The sequence below is a fragment of the Vigna radiata genome, chromosome 8 (assembly GCF_000741045.1).
Source record: "Vigna radiata var. radiata cultivar VC1973A chromosome 8, Vradiata_ver6, whole genome shotgun sequence".
In the NCBI taxonomy this organism is placed as follows: Eukaryota; Viridiplantae; Streptophyta; class Magnoliopsida; order Fabales; family Fabaceae; genus Vigna; species Vigna radiata.
The window spans coordinates 3,630,119-3,651,351 of NC_028358.1; the positions used below are offsets into that span (position 1 = coordinate 3,630,119).

General features: G+C 32.3%; 1 protein-coding gene and 1 pseudogene across 1 annotated transcript; both read left to right on the forward strand.

Annotated features, from left to right (window-relative positions):
• The first annotated feature begins 296 nt into the window (after positions 1 to 296).
• On the forward strand, positions 297 to 1,741 carry LOC106770072 (putative disease resistance protein RGA3). Its single transcript, XM_014655898.2, has one exon. It carries the CDS (start codon positions 349 to 351, stop codon positions 1,612 to 1,614), a length of 1,266 nt encoding a protein of 421 aa, XP_014511384.2. The 5' UTR covers positions 297 to 348; the 3' UTR covers positions 1,615 to 1,741.
• Positions 1,742 to 8,111: 6,370 nt separating this feature from the next.
• On the forward strand, positions 8,112 to 10,468 carry LOC106770073 (annotated as a pseudogene).
• Positions 10,469 to 21,233: the final 10,765 nt, after the last annotated feature.

Here is a 21,233-nt window from a genome sequence, read left to right on the forward strand (position 1 = left end):
AATCCAGCCCATTAAACAGAGCACATTCATACTACGTACATACGTATATACATATATATATATATATATATATATATATATATATATATATATATATATATATATATACACACACACATATATATATATATATACTAAATGATAATTAATTATCCTACAATATATTTTTATCACGTAACTTTTCAGCATCTTACCTATTTTAGGGTAGTTTCTTCATACAATCTTGGTCAAACATTATTATATATATAACGCCTTCCATTAACCAGACTACAATCATTATATGTATTTTACTAAAATAAAAGAAGTTTCGCAGGAGACTTTTATAAATACCATAATGACTTGAAATGAATGATTCATCAACCAACTATTCTAGTTACCAACGTTCCAATTGCATTCTTCTCTCCCATGGCCGAATCACTTCTTTTTAGCTACGGAGAATCGATCTTAGGGAGGCTTGCCAATGCTGCCATTGAAGAAGCTTCCCTGGCTCTTGGTGTGCATAGTGAGCTACAACAGATGAAAGAAACTATGACACTTATCAGAAGTGTGCTCTTAGATGCTCAACAAAAGACTCCGCATAGCAGTGCATTGATCGAATGGCTAAGACAGGTCAATTGTGTGTTTTGTGATGCAGAGGACATAATTGATGATTTTGAGCGCGAATCGTTGCAGAAGAATGTTGTCAACACCTCTGGTAGCTTCTCAAGTAAGGTACGACGTTTCTTCTCATCAAGTAATCCTGTTGTTTATCGTCTTAGAATGACGCATCGCATTCAAGACATCAACACCAGGTTAGCCAAATTTGCAGCTGATAGAAACATGTTTGCCCTTCAAATCATTGACCATGATACATGTGTTGTGCACGTGAGGGAAATGACTCATTCTTATGTAAACCCTTCCAATGTTATAGGAAGGGAACATGATAAGAATGAGATAGTAAACCTTTTGGTGGAAGATGGTGATCGCGAAAGCCTTTCTGTTATTCCCATTGTGGGAATAGAAGGTTTGGGAAAAACCACGCTTGCTAAGTTGATTTTCAATGACTCCAACATTAATGCATTTTTTCTGTTGAAGGTGTGGGTTTGTGTCTCTGATGATTTTGAACTTAAAAATGTGCTTGTCAAAATTCTTAATTCTATTCCAAACCCAACCAGAGAAAACTTCAATGACTTTGAGATAGAGCAACTTCAAAATCATTTGAGAAATACACTTAAAGGTAAGAAGTTCTTGATTGTGTTGGATGACGTGTGGAACGAGGAATATGAAAAATGGGATGAGTTGAAGGAAATAATAGACGTGGGTGTTCAAGGGAGTAAAATCCTAGTGACTACTCGAAGCCATGCAGTAGCTGCCATGATGTGCACTAAATCCTCAAATTCATACCTTCTTGAATGTCTCTCTGAAGAGAATTCTCTTTCTCTATTTGTGAAATATGCTTTTGAAGATGGAGAGGAGAAAAACCATCCGGAACTATTGGAGATTGGGAAAGAAATCGTAGAAAAATGTGCAAGGTTACCATTGGCACTAAAAACGGTAGGAAGTTCGTTGTTTTCGAGGGTTGATAAGAAAGAATGGGAGTCTATAAGAGACAATGAGATTTGGTGTTCAAAATAAAGTAAAATGAAAATGGCTTTTTGCATGTTCTCAAAATGAGTTATGATAAGCTGACTTTATATTTATAATCATATTTTTCTTCTTTCTCCTTGTCGTCATATTTCTACCCTATGGGGAGCACTTGATTTCCACTACCAAAGGAAAATGAATCAATGATTGATGTTATATGATTTGGTGTATGATCTTGTAATTTATATTGCAAAAGATAAGTTTGAAAAAGTAGTGTTGATAAAGTCGATATTTTGTAATATCATAGATCAAACAAAGAAGAAGAATTATGTGTTTCGGTTCTAATACCTTCACAATTTGTCCTTTAACACCGTTCGGTCTCGACTTCTGGTCTCTCTCTTCTTCGAGTCGGACGGTCGGGTACCTGCCAAAGGTTCTCCGACGTTCAAGTCAGTGTACAGTTCACACAGTAAATTCGAAACAGTAATAAATGCGCAGTAAATGTGAATCACCTACCTCTTACCTTTGACCTGTATTTATAGTTTTTGTCATGTTTAGGATTAGTGAAACCTTAATCACGGCCCAATCTTGGCCCAATGGCACTAATTACCTTAAACCTTACCTAAATATGGTTACCAGTTTTGAACGACCGTCCCTTTAAGACCGTCTGGTAGGTATATTTGTGGGGGTGGTTTTGCGGTCGTCCGGCCCTCCTGCGTTTGGGGTGATGCAGAAAAAATTAGCATGGTCTTTATGCTAAAGTGATACGTACAAACCGTGGTTGTCCTATAGTGGTCTGGCCGATTTGGTAAACAGCTATCAAGTCCATCTGGTACACAGGTTTCCCAAGCCCTAAGCAACGAAGCTGATGTAGGGTTTCAAGTGACCATCGTCTGGGCTCTCGTGTTCGCCTGTTGTCTATCCTCGGGCAGTTGAAACGTCTCCGCATCCGTTTAGACGAGAAAAATTCGTGCCACATGTTAACCTGCTATCTATCCTCGGGCAGTTGAGGCATCTCAACATCTAGGCCGTTAGTCGTGGTGAGATGTAACTGTGATTATTCGTCGACAGCTTTCAAAAGTTCTTCTATAAATAGGGGGTTGTGGACGCTGTCACTTTCATGACCGGGGGTTTCATCAGAATTGTCTTGATGTTAATTAGATGTTATCTTTTTCCATACTCTATATCTTTTTCAAGAGATAAGATAACATCTAAAGAATAGAGATTCAATTAAAGATATACACCCAAAAATTTTAAACACTTAATAAATAAACAAAAATAAATACGTAAATTCAAAATAGACATAAAATTTTGGTTTAAACCTCTTTTTGGTCCCTAAGTTATAAGCAGATGTTCAGTTTAGTCCCTGTTTTTAAAAATGTAAATCTTTAGTCCCTAAGTTATAAAAAATGTATCAAATGAGTCCTTTTTTGTCTTGAAATACTGTTTTTTGTTGTTTCTTAACAACTACTACATCTTTAGATTGCTCTGATTTGTTTCTTAATAATAATAGCACTTTAGATTGTTCTTTGTACTTTGACCATGAACATAAAAAAATGACTCATTTAATACAGTTTTTATAACTTAAGAACCAAAGGTTTACATTTTTAAAAGTGGGGACTAAACTGAACATCCGCTCATAACTTAGGGATAGGTTTAAACCTAAAATTTAATTAAGCAAAATTAATGTAATAATTTCTTATCTATTTTTAAACATAAATGAAATCGTGGCTTTCATTATAATTAATTATAAATTTACATAATGATATGTTTATTTTTTTAGTATTAATGAAAAGTGATTTATACTCTAATATTAAATAATTAAAAAATGGTTTAATCATTTCCGATATCCCTATTTATGTAGAGTTGTCTCAATTTGGTGTCCGTATTTCTAAAGCTCTCGATGAACGGAAGGGACCTATTAAAAGCAAAATCAGTAACTTGGGGATCTGTTAAACTCGCTTTTAGTCGCATCAAAGTCAACAAACTAAGTTTCCCCACTAATGTAGTATAGGGACAACCTAGGTATCAAGCCTTGGACTCGGTACAATTAAGTTTAAAGTGTTTGGTTAATTCTTGCTTTTATTTCCTATTTACTAAAAGACTAGGTGGGGAAAAATAAATGAAAAAAAATGAAACTAAAAAGGAAAAGAAAAACTAGACTAAAATCTGTTTAAAGAAAAAATAAAAATATAAAATGCAAGCTAATGTATCTAATCTATATTCACAGGAAAACAAAAATCAAAGAATCTGAACTAAAAAATATTCTAACATGAATTCAACAGAACTAAAAATAAAGAAGCAAACTAAAAAGATATTACTTATTAATAATATAAGATAATAACGGATCTGGACAGACACAAATAATATTTATTAGTTATCTGATTAGAAAAAAAAAAAATAATTCATCGTTACCTGCGTGGATACTTATTTAAAAAATATATGTGGATATTTTAAAACCCACAAAACCTGCATATATTTTATAAATTTTGAAAATAAAATTTAAATAAAATTACAAAAGAAATATATAAACTAAAATGTAAAGTAAATATAAATTAAAATTTAATTTTAATTACGTGTAACTTGATAAAATATAAATTAATTTTAGTTTTAGTTAAATTGAATTTAATAAAATACAAATTGAATTTTCATTTTTACTTTTCACAAGTAACCGGTATTTACTGGTACTTGTAGTACAATATACATACTCGACTTATTTTGTAAGTGAGTATTAAAATATTTACTATATGCTAAGTAAGAAATACTTACAGATATCAACTATCTGTTGTGAATTTTATCCACAGATAAATTATAAGGTATTTGTCGTTAAATTTTGTCGATAATTTACTATTTTTACTATCAATGAACTTTTTTATTGTAAGAGAGAATAAGAAGAAGAAGGAAGACAATTGTCTCTCAGTTATTATACTTAATCATCGGTAATTTCTAATAAATGTATTGTTCTATTGATAAAATTTATTCACTATCATTTTATCAATGAATTTTTTGTTTATGGTAATGTAATAGTACCAATCAACTTCTGCTATTCTTACGAATTTTGTTTGTTGATAATTAAAAATTTTCTTTGTAGTGATTCAATGTCTTACTTATCTATTTTAAATAATAGAGAAAAATAAATTCATAAAGTGAGTTATAAATTTAAAGTAAGAATATTTTAATTTATTAAATTGGAAAATCATGTTTTACATTAATATTTAAGATAATTAAGTTCATAATATTTTAAAATATTTTTTATTTTTAATTAGTTAATTAATTATATTAATATTTATTACTATAAAAACTAACATTCACACAGAAATTGGATTAAAACAATTAAACATGATTAGTGTAACGAATGAGTGCCGGATTCTTGCGATAAGGGAAATCCAGGTTCAGCTAATAGGTAAATTATTTAATACGTCAAATTATTCTTTATTATGTGTTTGAATGTAATGCAACAAAACACCTTCATCGTATACAATCTATGTCAAATATTAGTATATATGTAATTGCATTCTATTGACTATACTACAATGATTACACATGTTTTTACTAAAATAATGTTGGGTGTCCATATGTTCACAGAGCGATAACCAGTTTATTATTACCCATTTGATATTTTTTATATTTTTAATTTCAAAATATAAGAAGTGTATTAAGCTATTGTATTAAGAAGTGTAGGAGAAGACTCGTTCCAATGTGTGGTTCATAATTACAATGTTGATCCTTTATAATCATCACAAGTAGGATCTTCAGGTTCAAAAATGGAGTAAAATTCTTTTACTTCTCTATTTTGTATGAGTCAAGGGAAAAAACTAATAAACCAAAAATTGATATCAATATCTATTTTTATAGATAGGTCTCCTAATCTTTTCTCTAGTCAATTTCTAAGATCGTTCGTTTTTCCAAAAACCATGTAAAAGACACTTCCATGTTTAAATCAAATAGGATTTAAGTAAAAGAGTATTAAAAATATTGTTATGTATATTTGTACCACCATACCTTAAATTTTTATTTATAATAGTTATTATGAATTTTTAGTTTTAGTTTTGATTAGTTCATACTTATCTTGAAACTTTGTGCTAGAAACATTTAAACAAAATTATGTTGGTTTTTCGTTTTTCAAAGTTTAGTAAAATTGTAAAATAAATAATTTATTAAAAAATAAACCTAATTGTTAATGTATTAATAACTGTCAGTTGACTTCATGGCCAACTTCAATTTCACTCCATTTTCACTATCTAAAATTGGTGTTCAGCAGTGCAAATCCTATCACTCAACGGACACATGGACACCAAATATCTTCATGGTCGACTTAATTCAATGTATTTTTTTTTTTTTTTGATGTCAAATTGATATCTCTAGCTAAAATGTTGAAGTTTAGTCTTGCTGTCAAAGCTAGAAAATAAGATATGTTGAAAGTGGTCTTTGAAGTAATGAAAGAAGTGGGAATTGGAGGGATGTGAAGGAAGATGGAGGGAGAAGAAAAATATAAAAGGGTTCTAAGGTAGAAGATGACCAAATATAGTAAAGACCAAATTACTAATATTTTCTTTTCTCCATTGTCATATATTAAAGAAATATAATACTATAAATATCAAATAACAATTAAGTAAAGGTTAAATAATTATAAAAAATAAAAATGATCACATTTGTGTCTTAACAATAAGTATCAAACATAAGGATAAAATGTATAAATATTATTATTACTTATTTGTACTTGCCTTGTGTAGTTATTTTTATCAACAAATCAACTTTGAATAATGACATAACATTTGATATTCATATTTTGTGTTATTGTTGTAATATCGTTATCACATTTTGGTTCGAGATCTCTTGTTGGTCAAATTAAAATTCCTTACAAAGGTTGGAGATCCACCTGCAAAAGAGTTTTTGACGCTCAAGCCAGTAAGAGAGTTTATGATTTTTATTAATATAACAAGTATATAAGTGATTATGAATGGAGTATTTCTTGAAAAATACTTATATTTATAGGATCAACATGGATTGTAGGCCTATGCTTCCATTGGAATAATACTTACTTCAAATATAATAACATAGTAGTTAATAATAACAAAATAATAATTATAATATTAATAATCATAATATCAAACTGTCGAGATTAGTTATTATTTGTAGATAATGCCTCAATAGACATAGATTTGGACTACTCTAAAAGGATGTTCTTTAATATGTTTATTGGGTAGGGTAAGAACAACAATATTTATTTAAAAAAAATTGAAATCAAATTGAAACTATTGAAAACAGTGGAATGATTTTTTTTTTAAAAAAAAATACCATCATTGTACTGAGATAAAAATAATCATATTAAACGAATTTATACAAGCATTCATGACAAATTTTCACAAGAAAACCAGTTAAAAAAGTCCACACAAAAAGAAATTGACACTAATTAGCTTATAACAATCGCGACTAAATAAGCTAAATTGACCTTAACAAGAGTTTGAGGATAATAAAAATGATCCCATTAATAATAGATGAAAACAATTTCTTGCTCGTTATTGGTGATAAAAGCAATAAGAAAGTATGACGACTTTCTTATCTAATACATTAAAAAGTTATTCATATTCTACATTAATTGCACTTTAATTTTTATTTTAACACAATTCTTAACATATATAGAGATAATAAAAAAAATTATGGAACAAGATAATATCTAATTAACAGAAAAGAATAGAGATTCAATTGAAAAATATATAAACATAAAAAATTTAAACACTTAATAGATAAACAAAAATAAAAACTCAAATTCAAAAATAGACATAAAACTTAATTAAGCCAATTTAATGTAATAATTTCTTAGTTATTTTAAAAAACAAATGAAATCGTGGCTTTCATTATAATTAACTATAAATTTACATAATGATATGTTTATATAAATTTACATAATGATATGTTTACATAATTAGCTATTTTAGTATTAATGAAAAGTGATTTATACTCTAATATTAAATAATGAAAAAATTAGGGGAAGCAATGAACGCGCGATTCTCGCCATGGTGGAAATCCAGGTCCAGCTACTGCAAATGAATTTATATGTCAAATTGCACTCTTTTATATGTCTTTGACTCTGTGTGCCAATACAATATGCCAAACATCCATAATCCAGCTCATCGTATATATATAAATTATTCCATTGACTAGACTTCAATTATTACACGTATTTTACTAAAACAAATGAAGTTTTGCAGCTGACTTTTATAAAAACTGTAATGCCGTGAAATGATTCATCAACCAACTATTCTACTCACAACAAATTTGCAATTGCGTTCTTCTCTTCCTAAACTCATGGCCGAATCACTTCTTTTCAGCTTCGCAGAATCGCTCATAGGGAAGCTAGCCACTGCTGCCGTTCAAGAAGCTTCTTTGGCGCTTGGTGTACATAGCGAGCTACAGCACATGAAAGCAATTATGGCACTCATCCAAGGTGTTCTGTTAGATGCTGAGAAAAAGAATCCACAGAGCAGTGCCCTGAGTGAATGGCTGACTCAGATCAACACCAGATTAGCCAAACTTGCAGCTGATAGGAACATGTTTGGCCTTCAAATCATTGACCATGATACACGTGTTGTGCACGTGAGGGAAATGACTCATTCTCATGTAATCCCTTCCAATGTTACAGGAAGGGAACATGATAAGAGTGAAATAGTTAATCTTTTGGTGCAAGATGGTGATTATCAAAGTCTTTCTGTTATTTCCATTGCGGGAATGGGAGGCTTGGGAAAAACCACACTTGCTAAGTTGGTCTTCAATGCCATAAACATTGATGAATGTTTTCAGTTGAAGATGTGGGTGTGTATCTCTAATGATTTTGAACTTAGGAATGTGCTCATTAAAATCCTCAATTCTGTTCCAAACCCAACTCGTGAAAACTTTAATAATTTTGAGACAGAGCAACTTCAAAACCTTCTAAGAAATAGACTTGAAGGTAAGAAGTTCTTGCTTGTATTGGATGACGTGTGGAATGAAGATCCTGCACGATGGCATGAGTTGAAGGAAATAATAGATGTGGGTGTTGAAGGGAGTAAAGTCCTAGTGACCACTCGTAGCCATACAGTAGCTGCCATAATGCACACTAAATCATCAAATTTGTACCTTCTTGGATGTCTCTCTGAAAAGGATTCTCTCTCTCTCTTTTTATGAAATATGCTTTTGATGATGGAGAAGAAAACAAACATCCAGAACTATTGGAGATTGGAAAAGAAATCGTGGAAAAATGTGGTGGGTTACCTTTAGCAGTGAAAACAGTTGGGAGTTCATTGTTCTCAAGGTTTGATAAGAAAGAGTGGGAGTCTATAAGAGACAATGAGATTTGGAATTTAAAACAAAATGAAGAAGGCATTTTGCCTGCTCTCAAACTAAGTTATGATCAACTCCCTTCATATTTAAAACCTTGTTTTGCTTCTTTCTCCCTTTTCCCAGAGGATACTGTTATTGGTTGTTCTCAAATTTCTATGAGGTGGGAAGCACTTGGTTTTCTTCCGCCCCCAAAGGAAAGTGAATCAATGGTGGATGTTGCCAATCATCTTCTGTATGAGTTATGGTCAAGATCTTTTCTTTCAGATTATTTTGACTTAGGGGGTGATTCCACATTTACGTTACATGATTTGGTGTATGATCTTGCAGTTCATATTGCAAAAGGTGAGTTTGAAAGAATAAATCTCCGCAATCAAAAATTTTCTACGAATGCCCAACATTTAGTCTTTCTGGAAAATAATTTGCATGGTCAAGTTTTTCCTCACACTGGTTTAAGAAGTGTGTACCTTCCCCCGGGAATGAACAATGAAGCTTTCTTGATTAAATTTGTGTTAAGATGCAAATACTTGAGGATTTTACATTTATATTCATCTGAAATCGAGATTTTGCCTTACTCTATTGGAGAGTTGAAACATTTAAGATATCTTAATCTCCAGTTTAGTAAAAAACTCAAGAGACTCCCTGATTCAGTCTGCGAACTTCAAAATTTGCAAACTTTAAATCTCATTGGATGTGTAGAGCTACAAAAACTACCCAAAGGAATGAGAAATCTAATCAGCCTTCGGAACCTTCTTATAACCACCAAACAAGTTGATTTTCCAGAGAAAGACATTGCAGGTTTGACTTCTTTAGAAGATTTAGGTATTAGTAATTCTCATAATTTGGAGTCATTGTTCAATGGTATACAACTACCCACTCTGAAAAAATTAGGCTTATATGGATGTGGAAGTCTAAAATCGGTGTCGTTTCACGCCATTAGAAATATAAATGTTTTGGTTATCACTAACTGCGACAAGTTGGAATTGTCAATGGGTGTTGGAAGTGAAATCCCCGATTCAAGGTTAAAGTGTGTTGTTCTTCTAGACTTGCCGCAACTGGTCACGTTGCCTCAGTGGATTCAAGGATCTACAAACTCTTTACAAAGCTTATGTATTACGGGTTGCATCAATCTTAAGGAGCTTCCCGATTGGCTAACGACTCTAATTTATCTAAAAATTCTTTGTATTTGCAAATGTCCAAATCTGTTGTCACTGCCTGACAACATGCATCAACTGACAAATCTTGAAAGATTAGAGATGAGTGGTTGTCTTGAATTATGGAAAAGATTCAAGCCAGGTGTTGGACAGGATTGGTACAAAATATCACACATCAAATATGTTTACAATCTTCAAGAAGAAGATGCAGAATAAGATGAAGAAGAAGACAACTACGAGAAGATGACGAAGAATATTCTCAGAATAACACAATGAAAAGTTGAAGGTACTAATTTTAATTCTTTAACTTTTCTATTACATTATTTTTTTTGATAAATTATCTTTTTTTTTTTTAATTTTAACTTTTAAAGGAAAGGACTTCTTATTTTTGTTTTACACAGGCTATACCACTTCCTCGATCTCTCCACCTCATAAGGGACAAATCTAGTATGAAGCTGTGAAATATCTTATTTACTTATAGATTTTATAAACGTGTAGTTTTTTTTTTTTTTTTCACTTATGAACTTTCAAAACAATGTGATTTTTATACACAAAGTGATGATAAGGTGAATATTTTGTAATAGTAGTGCAAACATATATTGTGTATCAAACAAAGAACAATATTATAATATTATATGTCTCTTGTAGATGATTCTTGAGATCCTAGTGGCTGAAAATTAGTTTTGTTAAAATAATTGGTTAGAACTCGCGGTTTGTTCACCAAGAATTCAGGCTCGATTAAGTTTAAAAAAATGAAATTTTTTTATACCGGTCAATTTTCAAGTCGGCTTACTTAGAACCCGGTTCATCAGGATTGAACTAGTGGTGAGCTAGCTCACCAACCCATCTAATTTATTTAATTATTTATTATTTTGTGTTTCAATATTGTAGATGGAAATAAAAAAAAAGATGTTTCAAGAGAGCAAAATATTATAAATTCATCTATTCAAGACTCTAATCTTATAAATAAACAAGTGACATAAAAATTATCAACATTATAAACTTATTTATTCGCTTTTTGAGTTTACTTTTGGATTATATTTGAGTTATATGTTAATTTTTTATTTTGAATTCTCTTTTTGGAGTTTAACATCCTTTTAAAGTAAAATTATTTAAATTTGAATAAAAAAACTTGTAACTAAGTGAGCCAATGAGTCAATCCGTTTAATCCATCTATCCGTAGTGGATCGAGCCGAGTTTAATTTTTTTCAACTTACTAATAAATGAACCGGATTAAGTTGACTCACTAAATGACCGACTTGTGATGAATCGAATTAGGCAGGATGACCTGTTTTAACAGCTTTGCTGAAAATGTGAACATTCTGTGACTAAAAAAAGCTTTGGAAATACCCTTTCATCTTTTACTGTTTATTTGAGAGCTTTTAAATAAGTTTTTATAAACAAATTCTTAAAAATAAATAATAAGAAAACCTTTTATACGTAATACTTATTGATTCATCAACTAATTTTTTTAGTCAGATTATTGTGTTGATTTATGTAAAATAAAAAAGTGATTTCTTTTATTACGAGTGTTTCTGAGTTGGGTTCGATAGAATTTAGACAAATTCATTATTTAACTTACTAAAAAAAGTTGTTTTTTTCACCACTCCAAGTATTTCTCACAATTCTTTATTATTTTTTTATTCTAAAAATACTTTATGTTAATTTAATTTTATTTACCTTTCTTAAAATCTTAAATCTCCTTACACCCTTACACCTTCACGCTCTTACACCTGCACATACTGGAGGCACAACTGGGAAGTCCGCGGTGTAAACACCCCATTATCTTTCCTTGAGAAATGCTGTTGAAGAATTGCCACCGAAGGGAGAGATATGTTGTTCATGGCAGCATCGAATTTTGTCCTCTTACAATTGGCCATTTTTTGTTATAGCAATTATTGCCAAGTGAAATAGCAACTATGTAGAGACAATCATCCAACAATTCTTTCTTGCTTGTTTCCTGATTCACGCCACTTAAGACTCGTAGATAAAAAAAAAAAGAAAACATAGCCATGGTTTGGTATATCAGCATGTTGAATCTCTTTCACTTCCACAATAAAGTTAGACCCAAAAGAATTTGCAGCACACAAGTCCTTAACCTCACTGAGATAGCACCCCTTTGGAAGGTGTTGTTGGATCCAGAAGAGTATAAGCAGGTAAGCATCCACAGGTGTATGTATGGTTGTCATAATCAGTTCTCTTGCAAAAGTCATACACCCTACACAGGGCAGTCACAGTGCAAGGCTTTGTTACTGCCTTCCACACGGATCTCCACTCACTTCCATTCTCTTTAAGGTAAATCCACTTCTGAAAGTTTCCCTTGTCATCCACCACCACACGGTGATAGTAATCTTCGATTGCACCCTCTACCTCAGTGCGTCATTTGCATGTTACATATGATCAAGGTCATCTTGTTCTTCTATCTTGTCTAAGTTTTGAACCCAAGAACTGTTGTAATCTTGTGAATCTAGAAAGAAACATTGATCCCATCCTTGAACCTTAAGACCAATATTGAAAATTTTGACCTCCTTACCTTGAGTTGAGTAGAGCATTCATTTTGGTATAGGAAAATGGTTTAAGTTTGAGGTGGTTGAGGTTACAAAAAAAAATGACAAGAAGAGTGAAAAGAAAAATGCAAAGAAAAGAGAAGAAAAAGGAACAAGATCAAGAAAAAGAATCAATAGATGAAAAGTAGGAAAGAGAATTGAGAATTAGCTGCAATTGCTTGAAGTTTAAGAGAGGATTATGTTGACTTGTGCTGATTTGAATGCTCTCTTAGCTAAAGGTGCTTTGTATCTAGAAAAACCAAAACTCTTTCTTAGCCCAACCAAAATACAAGCCTTGAAAGTCCTTGTGATGCAAACTTGCAGGTGAATGTATTCATTGTGGTAGAAATGAAAGGCAAAGTTGAATTGTGGGACCTTGTGATGCTAGAGTGAGAAACACACATCCTTATACACCAGTGTGCTTGAGAGAAATAGTTTCTTTGGTGAGGAAAGGGTCCATGTTAGTAATGAGAACACTTTTTCCATGCTTGTTGATCCCTCTTAAAACCTGGCATATTTCTTGTGATTCTTGCTCTGTGAGCACCATGGTTGAATCCTTCCCTATCAAAAAATTCATCTTCTCAAGTTGATTTTATCATGATGAGTAAGCTTGATTGAATTCTACTTGTCTTGAATGTTGACTCATTGGAATTGAATTGTCTGTCTAAGCCATGTCACTCTTTTTGCTTGAGGACAAACAAAGTTTCAAGTTTGGGGTTGTTGATAATGGTAATTCTTACCATTATATATGGTGCAATTTTCTTGCCATATCAACCCTCTTGAAGCTTGAAACATGCTTAATCCTCTCTTTAATCTAACTTTGTGAATAACTTCAACTTAGGTTACACACACCAGTTTTCATCACTAATTCCTCAAATTTTATAGGAACTTTGTGTGTTTGGAAGGACATCCAAACTATCAAGAGTGGGGAGCCAAGGAAGAGCTAAAAAAGGAAGTTTTGAAGAAGACTCTCTGCAGAGGCCACGCCTGGGCACCCCAGAGAAGGGGACTGGGCGCGACTTTTTGCTAACTTGGTACCCTAGACCTATAAAAGGCTCACTTGCAATGAGAGTGCGATCTTCTTGGCGGCTGAAGCTCGAAAACACCTTCTTGGACCTGTGGAAGGTGATTTTGGATAGTGGGAACTCTCATTTCTTCTTCCTTGGGTCTCCATCTTCTCCATTTTCTCCATTGTAAGCTCAAGCTCTCCATGACTTTGGAGAGCTAAGTTATTTTTGTTTGGGAATGATGTAAACTATGAAACTCACTTGTAAATGAACTTGTTTTGAATGAATATAAGCTTCTTTCATTATTTTATGTTCTATGCTTAAAACTTGTTGTGACTTGATTAATCATAGCATGATTTTAGGGTTTTCTTAATGTTAGGAAATGTTGTGTGAACCTTGAACTGGACTAAACACCTAAAGGAAACAATGTCTAGGGATAAAGCTAGGACTTTTGGTTGTCTTAAACCTCTAATCTTAATGCAGATGAACTTTTTAGGTTGCCAAGGGATTGAGATTTAATGAGTAAGTCTAGGCTCTCTCACCAAGGGATTGAGTTTGAGTAATTTAATAGGTGGACATTGGCATTATAATGAAGAAGTAGTTATGTGCATTTGCATGAGAGCATAATAGTTGAAATCATTCTCCAACATATCCATTTCATATCATCTCCAATCATTTCATTCTCAATTGTTTTGACCCCAAGAAGTTTACTTTATCATTTATGCATTATGTTTATTTTCACTGCACAAATTTATATTAAAGAAAACCATTCTTTAGTCTAAATTAATTAGATAATTATACGATTGTAAAGTGTTAACCGAGTCTTTTGGGATACGATATCCGGTCTTACCGGTTTATTACTTAGAATGATTTGGTACGCTTGCCAATGAGTTAACAATAATACCAATCAAAAATTATTTGTATCAGTAGTAAACTTGAACAAGATTACAACACATAGACTTTGAAGAATACTTAAATCATAAACAAACATTTCACATTAATACATAAATATTGTTTCCATGTCAATTATATAATATCTAAGAATTGTCATTAAAATAAATAATTTCAATATACAATATCTGTAAGTCCATCATGTGCTACATTTGATAGAGAAGAAATGGCATAGAAGGAGACTACATTATCAAAGCTACTAATGGGTTCATCCAAAAACATACGTATGTCTCTTAAACGCCTATTTCCAAGTTTGATTTCAGCACTATCTTTCATATCCATTTCAAACGATATGCCTATATGAGGTTTCTTTCTCAATTAGAGTTTCCAAAAAAATAATCTTATTGACTAACATAATACTGCAAAAACATCATAATACAATGTATAAACCACCATTGTATGTATCTATGCATACAAGTAGTTTAAAATTTAAGTGGCCAATGGCATTGATGCATAAAAGAGCGTAAAAAACTGCACTTAATAGAAACCTATAATTAAGGGCAAGATAGAAAAAATGTGATACCCATGAGTAAATAATTTTAAGAAATAAGTCTGGTTATTTTTAATTTAAAAAGAAAAAGAAATGCAAACAATATTAAAAACGAATACTATAAAAGACAATATGCAAAGGAAATGCAAAATTAAATGGACACTAAACATAGCCACCCATTTCGTCAATATAGACAAACTAAACGAGATGTATAATTCAAAAGGCAAGATTAATAATTGGAAACCAAACCAGGAATATATAAAAGAAAAAACATAATACTGTCATTATCAAATGCCAATCAAGATTATCTATGATAGACAAATTACTACATGTTCTCTCAACAGCGCGAATATTAGGTCTTGTTTACTTGAGTGGATTTGAGGGAGAATAATTGAGAGGATTTAAGAAGTTTTGATAATAATTTTTGTTGTTGTTTATTTGAATAGATTTGGAGATAAGTGAGAGTGAATTTGAAAGTAAATTTTTTCAATCTGTCATATAAATTAAATCCTACACTAATTCTTGTACATTTTACTTCCAAACTACTCTTGGTTACCTCCAAATCTATTCAAATAAACAACAACAAAAATTACCTTCAAATTCTTTCAAATCCTCTCAATCACTTTCCCTCAAATCCACTCAATTGAACAAGGCCTTAATAATTCAAAGATCAAGCTATTCATCCATCTTTTCTTAATACACTACACCATGATTCATAATTCTTTTAAACAATTATCAATTGAAAAAATTAACAACAGAGGTGTTCTATAATACTTTCTTACTTTTTAGACCTATTTAACACTAGCGGAAAATTGTCTTTTTTTTAATGACGGACAAATATTATACATCATAACAGGTTGATCGGTGACATAATCGTAATAAAAGTAAGATATATTATGACGTAGTTTTATACATCAATCATAATATAAAACGCGGTGACAAACTTGTAAATAAGTTGAAAACCTATTATTACGTAGATATGTACATCAATCATAATATCTCTCCCTTTCTAATTGTTCAGATTTCAGATTTCCCTCTCACTCTCACTCTCACTCTCACTCTCGTTCCTCTCTTTCTCTCTTCCTCTCTAAACTCTCGTGCTTTTCACGCCATACAACTAGGTTTTCTCGTCTCCTCCACCAAGGCAGACCACCGCATCAACAACCGCCTCTCCGACCAATAGTCTCTTGTCCAACGCCGACGGGTCACACTCTACCCTCACTTTGTGGCCTCGGTGGTGTCGTCGCAGCTGGAACAGGTTAAGAGGAAATGGGAGCGACTGAGGAAGTACGGCACATCAAAGCAGGCTCTTACCGCTACGTCGTCGTGTCAGTCGTTCTCTGCGGACAAGAAGCCCCACTTACCAACGTTCCCTTCTTTCTCATCTTTCACGTCCAAGAATCTCATTCCTTCACTCTAGGTTTGTTTTCCCTTTCTCAATTTCACTTATTAATACCTAGAAAATTAGGCGAGTTGAAATATCTAAGGGTGTGCTTGAACTAGGAATGAATCAGTCAGAACAAAATTGATTACCCTTCTATTTGGTACGATGCAATGCTTCTCTGAATCATAATATTTGTCCTGCTTTGTATATCAAAATGATGCCTGTTCTCAATTTCAAACTTGGAAGGCAACAATAATACAATTGCTGCTTCGTTGGATAATAGATTTTTTTGGAAGGGATTTCATTACTACTTATTTCTTCTACTGTGACGGTCGGCTGTTCTCTCAGAGATTCTTTTAAAAAAACACATCTTTAGGGTATTGTTCTCTGAGTGCTTTTTGGTAGGTGGTAAAATATTATTCAGAATAGAATATTAATCAATGATAATGTCATTCAATTTGTACTCACTAGCTTCTGAGCGACACAATCTGCTAAGATTAGTAAGAAATTGATTAATAACTTCAGCTGGATAGGAATAGACTTCAAGGACCTATTCTTGCAGGCGATAACTGAAATTTTGCTTCAAATATGCATGAAATGTGAGTGTAATTTTTCTAATGGTGTTGATGAGCTAATTGACTTTCATTGTTCGGTCTTATCTTGGGTGAAGTACTTTTTTTTTATTATTTTGGAAAATCTGTTAACGTTCGTGTATCAGATTTTTACTCGTTTTCTAATACGCTACTTAGTGGAGTATGATTAAAGGGGTTTCATCATCTCACTATCAATAAATTTTTCTTTGTTATTCTCACCAAAGACATTGCACAAAACTTCAACATTAGGGTTATATCTTGTAGAATTTCTATGTGAGCTGAATAAAGAGTGGTGATAAATGCAACTTTTTATTGTGGAATAGATTAAGTGAAAAAGACAAAAAAAATAGAAAAGAAACACACAAAGTAAGAAGTCTTAATAAGTGGTCTGATAGAAAAAAGAATCCACCAATTCTTCCTTCTCACTACTATTTTCTCCAGTTCTTAAACTAGAATCCCTTTTTAGTTTCAAAAGCACCTCCTGTTCTTTTTATAGAAATCTTTGAGATGTTCCATCTTGACCCTCTCCATTTGCAATTTGCTTCCTTTTGTTTATTCATCAATCTCCTTATCTACAACTAATGGATGGCGATGACTGCCAAAATGTTTTGAGTTAGGCAGCACTCGTGTGACTGTTGCAGCTATGACAATTCTTTCTGAATTATGCAAATTGTGTTTTCACTCAAACAAAACCTGCAGGGGAGGGGAAGAAGGAAGATGACAACGTAAGGAGCTTGATAATCAGTGATAATTTCCAAAAGCACATGGCTAGTAAGGCTGTTTATTGTTAGGAAATTCAGCAGAATTTTTCTTAATCAGATTTGTGAGAAAAAATATAAATGCAGAATAATGGCACTCAAAATAAAACTCTTTAGATTTCACTGCGCAAATGTATTAATGATAAAAAATAAAATTACAATATCACTTTTTCTCTCTTTCTTTATTTCTACTATGCGTTTCTCTTTTTCTTCTCTACACATTTTATCATCTATTTCTTTCTCTTATATATATTAACTTATTTTTCCAATTTAATTTGTTGATTTCCTTAATCTTCTCCCCTTCATAAATTTTCATTGGATAAAATCTCTTTTGACCAATTCTAACATTTATTAATTTACAGTGGGTGAGAATGGCAACGAGTTTAGTTTTCTGCATATCCAACTGTGGGTATTATGGAGTGATATTCTCTCTTGAATCATATTCTCTTTCTTATTTAAGGTGTTAGTAGAAATTTGGCTACAATTCAATAGTTACATTAATTTAATATTTGGATTTAATATGTAGTTTCATGTATGAATATGATGTATTAAATATTATTAGATAATTTAATGTTTGAAATGAATTTTGTTTTGTTAGTTCCATTGAATTTCTTCATTTGAAACTATATTGATTATAAATTGATTGGATGAGATTATAATACATGAATATTATTATAATTTCATTGCATGTCAATTGTAATAATAATTTTTTTAAAAAAAAAAATATATATTATAACGTACTAAACCATGTACGCCATAATATGTTGATTCTGAAGATCACATATTATAACGTATCAACAAATCTATGTCATAATATCTTTCGCGCATATTATGACTGATTTCAGAAACTACTTCATAATATGTTCAAGCTATTATGACTCAAATTTTTGTTATGTCATAAAATGTGCAGACTTACTATTACGTCCAAAATGACCCCAAGAAACTACATCATAAAATGTCATTATGTTATTTTTGTACGTCATATAATGTCATTTTTCCATTAGTGTAACTTTGCTTGTCAGAAATTATAATAAAATAGAGATTTTATTATTGATAGTTTTATGTTATATATCATTATTTATTATTATTAAAAATACATTTAATGATTACCATAATATTTTTAATATTTATTACATTATGTCTCTTTTTGTAGATTCTAATTTATAAAAAGTTTAATTTTAATATATTTATTAGGTTAAAACCCTCTTTTGGTCCTCATATTTGTCTGTCAATCTCAATTTGGTCATCATATTTTTATTTTGTCTCAATTGGATCCTATAACTTGTAAAAATGAGGCAATTAAGCCCTCTCCGTTAACTAATGACTAACGTTGTTCGTTACTGATGACGTGGTGCACAGAGAATTAGGTGATTTATAATGATTTAATTACGTGGATTTTAATGTTAAAAATTAAAGCTTCTGACGTGGAATATGGTTTTATAGTTGGGGTTTTTTTTATTGAATAAGAAAACAATAAGTGGATGAATTAGGGATTTAAGTAATTGGGAATTTGGTGAGTATCAGAAATCAGAAGAAACCCAGAAATTGGGAATCAAGGGAACCAGAGGAACCCAGAAGCGTTCATCTCCTCTGTTCATGCGCGTCCGCCTCAGCCTCCACCCAATCGGCCACCGCGAGTCACGGTCCAAGGCGTCGACAACACCGCTGTTCACCATCGGAGGCATCGTCAGCCATGGCGTCGGGTCCTCCCTTCTCCTTCTTCTCTTCGCGCGTGAGAGAGAAGCTCTCTCGTTCCTCCGTCAATCGCCTCTTGTGCGAGCTAGGCCGCCGCGAGGCGTGAGCCAGGGTGCCACCAGCGCCACCAGTGACCGCCAAGCTCGTCGTCGGTCACCGCGTCAACGTCACCAACGCTGACTCCTCCGATTCACTCGCAAGCAGGAAACCCTTTCCCTCTTCTTCTCCTTTCCCTTTTTGGTTGTGCATTTTCTTGAAAATAGAGGTTTTCTTATGAATTATTTCCATTTTCTTTCGCATTTAAACTTTTTCATCCAGAAGAAAGTGGAACTGAGTCTGAGGATGACAATGAGAGAAATGATGTAGCTGAGGAAGAAACAGATGATGAAGGCACTGCCTTTTTTGACACTCGGGATTTTCTGTCATCTTCGAATTCTTTTAAAAGTAATGCTTCTGATATTAGGGTCTTGTCTTTCTCTTCAGACGATGAAGGACTCTATGTTGTTGAATCAGAGGAGGATGTAGATCCTTCCATTAGATCTGTTGGATTCAACTATCCTTACGTTAAGTGGCGAAAGAAATTACCTGATCATGTTGAAAAGGAGAAATTACCTGATCCATTAGATTGGGAAGGATCTAACAAAAGTTTGCCTTACTGTTTATTTTAATGAGCCTCTCTCCTCTTTGCAAAATTGTTGTGAAGAAATGGAATACTCATATCTTCTAGATCGAGCATATGAATCTATTACTACTAAACCCAATTCCAACACAGAGCGGAAGAGAGAATCTGAACTTCGGAAAGAGAAAGAGAGAGAGAGACAGAGAGAATGTCGTTGGCGAAGCTCCGGCTGTGTCTGGCGGCTACCAAGGAAGCCCATGGCCTGCCTTGATGAAGAACAGTGGTGGTTAATGTCCAGATCCCTAATTTCCTTTCTAATTCATTATTCTTCCTTTTTAATCCCTAATATATTATTTTAACATAAATCAATTCAATTTTGCCACGTCATAATTTTTTAATTTAAATAAAAATTCCATCTAATCAAATAATGCACGTCAGCAGATACAACTGAACTAAATTTAACACCGTTTGAGACCACTTAACGGAGATGGCTTAATTGCCTCATTTTTACAAGTTATAGGACCCAATTGAGACAAAAAAATATATGATGACCAAATTGAGATTGACAGACAAATATGAGGACCAAAAGAGAGTTTTAACCTATTTAGTACTGAAAATCAAGTTCATATACTCATAATACAGTATTAAGTACTGAGTTTGCTTGCATTTCTAACTTGAGATACCTGCAATACATATCCAATGGAAACAGAACCTAAAACGCAAGGAAAGAATATGTTATACATTGATTTATCTGTGAATATGCACGTAATATTATCATATATGTAATGCCTTCCATTAACCAGACTACAATCATTACATGTATTTTACTAAAATAAAAGAAGTTTGGCAGGAGACTTTTATAAATACCATAATGACTTGAAATGAATGATTCATCAACCAACTATTCTAGTTACCAACGTTCCAATCGCATTCTTCTCTCCCTAAACTCATGGCCGAATCACTTCTTTCAGTACGATAACAGTATGATAACATTACATTAGAATACTATGAAACAAGGCAAAAACAAGAAGAAAAAAGAGAGTTGAAAATACTAAACTACTTTGTTAATATGTGACTTGAGAGAATATTTTATTCATTGTACATTTTTATCTTTTACAATACATAATCAAACTAACTTTTCATACATATAACACTA

Bases quoted from the DNA above. Each gene is read 5' to 3' on its own strand.
- LOC106770072 (XM_014655898.2), top strand. From the start codon at position 349: ATGATTCATCAACCAACTATTCTAGTTACCAACGTTCCAATTGCATTC.